The following is a 4,434-nucleotide window of genomic DNA, read 5'->3' as shown; positions in this document are numbered from 1 at the left end:
TCTGTGTAGAATGAGAGAGGAGAGGAAAAAGATAACTGAAAATGACACACAGAGAGAGAGAGAGGGAAGGGGAGATGAAGAGAGAGAAAAGAGGGGAAAAGAGTAAAAAGAGTAAAATTAATGTGTTACATAAGTGCACCGACCATGCGTTTTTGGCAGCGTGCCAGCGAGAGAGGTACGAGGTGTGGTGGTGGGGGGTGCCGAGGAGTCAATCGCATTTTGCATTAGAAGCTTTTACTCTTTTCCCTCTTGCAGCGCTAATGCTGGAGCGTGTGCAATTTAACCACAGCAGCAGCAGCTAGCAGCCGAATCACCTCTCTGAACGCGCATGCATTAACATTTAGCCCCCCCCCCCCCGGGGAGCGTCTCAACACTCCGCGGGGACACGGTGGGAGGGGGCCGGGGGAGGCGTAGTTTTGTTTCAGTCCGCTCACTTTCGAGTACTTTCAGACAAATTTCGTCACCCCCTCCCGGCGAGTGGACTGAACCTCGGGGAAGGGGGTAGCGCTCCGCATTACGGAATAACCTCGATGCAAATGAGTGTGCCAAATTCTCGGGTGCGGCGTTAACAAATTGCGGCTCGGAGGTTGGTGGGGGTGGGGGGAGAAGGAGGGGGAGAGAAAAAAAATCTTCGCAGCACAGCGTGCACGTGCCGTTATGCCGGCCTCGGTAATCTTTACTGTAATGCGGCTTTGAAGTGCCGCCGGGCCCTGATCGAGCGTAATTACTTAACTAATGGTTTCTCAGTTTCACCGTCGCTAGCTGAAAAATAAAATCCGATTTCAAATTTGTTCCTCCGTAAGAAAATCTCAATTTCCGCGCAATTAAACTGCCACCAACAGTTTTGATGAAATTAATACGTATGCTAGTTTGCGATAGAGCGAGAAAGAGAAAAAAGGAGGACAAGAAAATGTGCTATATATATATACACACATATATATGTATGTAGACTGACTAACCGACCGACCGACCGACAGACCGACCGACCGACCGACGGAAGGACGGATGGGCGGACAGACAGACCGACAAACCGACAGATCGATAGACAGGCAGAAGCAGCAATAAGTGGCTTTTCCTCTCTCAAGTAGTAAAGCGGCGTGTTTTTGTTGGATGCTTCGTGAGACTTACGTGGATTGTCGTTGATAGATCGCCGAGTGTTTTCAACGACAGTATATTAGTAGCTACGCGTCCGTGAAGTGTCCGCCTCATCAACCCCCCCCCCCACACACACACACACACACGCACACGCACGCACGCACGCACATACGAGCACGCGCACGCACACACACACGCACGCACCAACGCACGCACACACGAGCACGCATGCACGCACGCGCGCGCGCACACACACACACACACACACACACCGAGTGTACAGGAAAGAGCGTGAGGCGTTAAACGCAGATTGTGGTCGCGTTCTGATGACATGTCTGTGACATTCTTGTGATGCGCGCGTTACACTTGTTTTTGACGATATTTGTGCGACAGTTCTGCGTGCGTGCGTGCATGCGTGTGTGTGCGTGTGTGTGGGCGCGTGTGTGTGTGTGTTTGTATGTGTGCGTGCGTGCGTACCTGCGTGTGCGCGCGCGCCTGTGTGTGCGTGAGTGTGCGTGCTTGCCTGCGTGAGTGTGTGCGTGCGTGCGTGCGTTCGTGCGTGTGCCAGTACTGTGAGATTTCTCTGGTGCAGTTTAACATGACAGTTTTGAGACCTTTTAATTAACGTGTCATTTATATTTTGGTGACATTTCTACGATATTCCCGAAGCTGTTTTTTTCTATAAGCGTTTTGCGCGGGATATTCCAGCGACACCTCTGTGTCATTTCCGCGATGTTTCACGCGATATTTCAGTGATTATTCTATACTATCATGAGTGAATAATAATAGATTATTCACTATTATCTATTATCTAATCTATTTTCTATTTATCTATTTACTATTATCTATTATTATTCACTCCTGATACTATGTTATACTATTCTATTCTATTATATTCTATTATATTATATTATATATGATAATTCTATACTATGTTATACTATTCTATTCTATTCTATTCTATTCTATATGATTATTCTATACTATGTTATACTATTCTATTCTATTCTATTCTATTCTATTCTATTCTATTCTATTCTATTCTATTCTATTCTATTATATTATATTATATATGATTATTCTATACTATGTTATTCGCGGTAACTAAGCATTCTCTGTGTTGCTTTGCAGACGGAGTTGTCGCAGACGTTACAAGTGCTGTCCGAGAAACTCAAGTCTGGCACAGAGCTGTTGAGTCGATTGAAGGCTATGCCTGATAGAGTGCAGGTGAGTAAGAAGTAGTTATAAAAGTTATATCTCATATAAGACCAAACGTATCAATTATAATAAAAAATAAGTGTGTGAGAAGTAATTATAAAAGCTATATCTCATATAAGACCAAACGTATCAATTATAATAAAAAATAAGTGGGTGAGAAGTAATTATAAATGTTATATCTCATATAAGACCAAACGTATCAATTATAATAAAAAATAAGTGGGTGAGAAGTAATTATAAAAGCTATATCTCATATAAGACCAAACGTATCAATTATAAATAAAAAATAAGTGGGTGAGAAGTAATTATAAAAGTTATATCTCATATAAGACCAAACGTATCAATTATAATAAAAAATAAGTGGGTGAGAAGTAATTATAAAAGTAATATCTCATATAAGACCAAACGTATCAAGTATGATGAAAAACAAGTGGGTGAGTATAGTTAAATGCTATAGCTTATATAAGAAAACGCGTATCACGTATAATAGAATACTGGTGTGTACCGCATATAAAACCAAACATATCATGTATGATAGAGTGAATGTAAGTGATAGATCGCTTAGGCTGGGCGTAGGCTCTATCTCATATAGAGCCAATCCTATTATACCTGACAGGGTGCGTATGAGTGAGAAGTATATGTGAGTAATGATGTACATTATATAATACTTAACATCTGTCATACATGATAGAGTACACCTAATTCAGAGGTAGGTAAATTATATTGATACTATATATCACAGCAAATATATAATGTATGACAGAGTACAAGTAAGTCAAATATAGCTGAAGTTGAGCGTAGGGTAACCTCGTATAACAGACCAAACATTAGATGTAATTGAGTGCTATATATAACACCACCAATCCCACAGGCCGTCGGCTCTGCAAGTGAATTCTGGTTCTATTGAGATTAGTAATGTCACAGGAGTCCCTTCTTCTCGCATATAACTAGTGACATGTTGCGCTAAGGTGTAACTTTGTGGCCCAGGTGTCCTTGGTGAGTGGTCATGGATGCGTGACAGAGTGAGGAGCTTGGTCTGCTGTGGTCACTTCCTGCGAGTGCGTCCATCCATCATTGCCTCCCCGTGACCACTAACTCTGTTTCTTCCCGCGTCTGCGAGGTGGCACCACCGTCCGTGGTCAATTCCTGTTAGTGCGTCCCTCCATCCATGCATCCTCGTGACCACTCACTCCGCCTCCTCCCGCATCCGCGAGATGGCGGCACCATCCGTGGTCGATGTCGACTGACATTTAAAAACTGGCGCGCGTGCTGCTGGCACTTTATAGTGGCGGACGACCGGTGGCCTGTTTCCCGTGCGTGCGTGCATGCTTGCGTGCGTGCGTGCTTGCGTGCGTTCGGCGCGTGCGTGCTTGCGTGCGTGCGTGCGTGCGTGCGTGCGTGCGTGCGTGCGTGCGTGCGTACGTGCTTGCGTGCGTGCGTGCTTGCGTGCGTGCGTGCGTGTGTGCGTGCTTGCGTGCTTGCGGGCGTGCGTGCGTGCGCACGTGCTTGCGTGCGTGCTTGCGTGTGTGCGTGCTTGCGTGCTTGCGTGCGTGTGTGCGTGCGCACGTGCTTGCGTGCGTGCGTGCGTGCTTGCGTGCGTGCGTACGTGCTTGCGTGCGTGCGTGCTTGCGTGCGTGCGTGCGTGTGTGCGTGCTTGCGTGCTTGCGGGCGTGCGCACGTGCGGCGCGTGCGTGCTTGCTTGTGTGCGTGCGTACGTGCGTGCTTGCGTGCGTGCATGCGAGCGTGCGTGCGTTCGGCGCGTGCAGTCGTCTGCCTGCCTGTCGCTCTGGCTGATTAAGTGCGGCATTGGGCTTTTTTACGCGTGCTTCTAATAGCGGTGACGGCGACGTTGAGAGCAAGCTTGGGGGCAGCTAACCCGCGTGTGTGACTCACTGCCGGCGTGGTGCCGCCGCGCTGTCCGCGTGCTTTGTCCGGTCGTGTAATGTTGTTGTTCGTGCGGCATGTGTCTGCATACATAATAAAATATAATAATATAAAGCGACATCGGCATGTGTGTTGACACTGTTGTGCGCGCGCGAGCGATAGAGACACAGAAAGAAGGAGAGAGAGAGAGAGAGAGAGAGAGAGAGAGAGAGAGAGAGAGAGAGAGAGAGAGAGAGA

The 4,434-nt window shown here is 46.9% G+C and overlaps 1 protein-coding gene across 1 annotated transcript in view; it reads left to right on the top strand.

Moving 5' to 3' along the window:
* Nucleotides 1-657: 657 nt before the first annotated feature.
* Nucleotides 658-4,434, top strand: part of LOC106816585 (E3 ubiquitin-protein ligase TRIM9-like) — a gene marked incomplete at its 3' end in the record, with an annotated part of 24,889 nt that continues 21,112 nt past the window's right edge. The window contains exons 1-2 of the mRNA XM_014821207.1: nt 658-669; nt 2,227-2,322. Coding sequence (XP_014676693.1) covers nt 658-669; nt 2,227-2,322 — 108 coding nt within the window. The remainder of the gene's footprint in view (nt 670-2,226; nt 2,323-4,434) is intronic.

Source organism: Priapulus caudatus, unplaced genomic scaffold (assembly GCF_000485595.1).
Source record: "Priapulus caudatus unplaced genomic scaffold, Priapulus_caudatus-5.0.1 Scaffold1424, whole genome shotgun sequence".
NCBI classification, from domain to species: Eukaryota; Metazoa; Priapulida; class Priapulimorpha; order Priapulimorphida; family Priapulidae; genus Priapulus; species Priapulus caudatus.
This window is presented reverse-complemented; position numbering and strand designations above follow the sequence as displayed.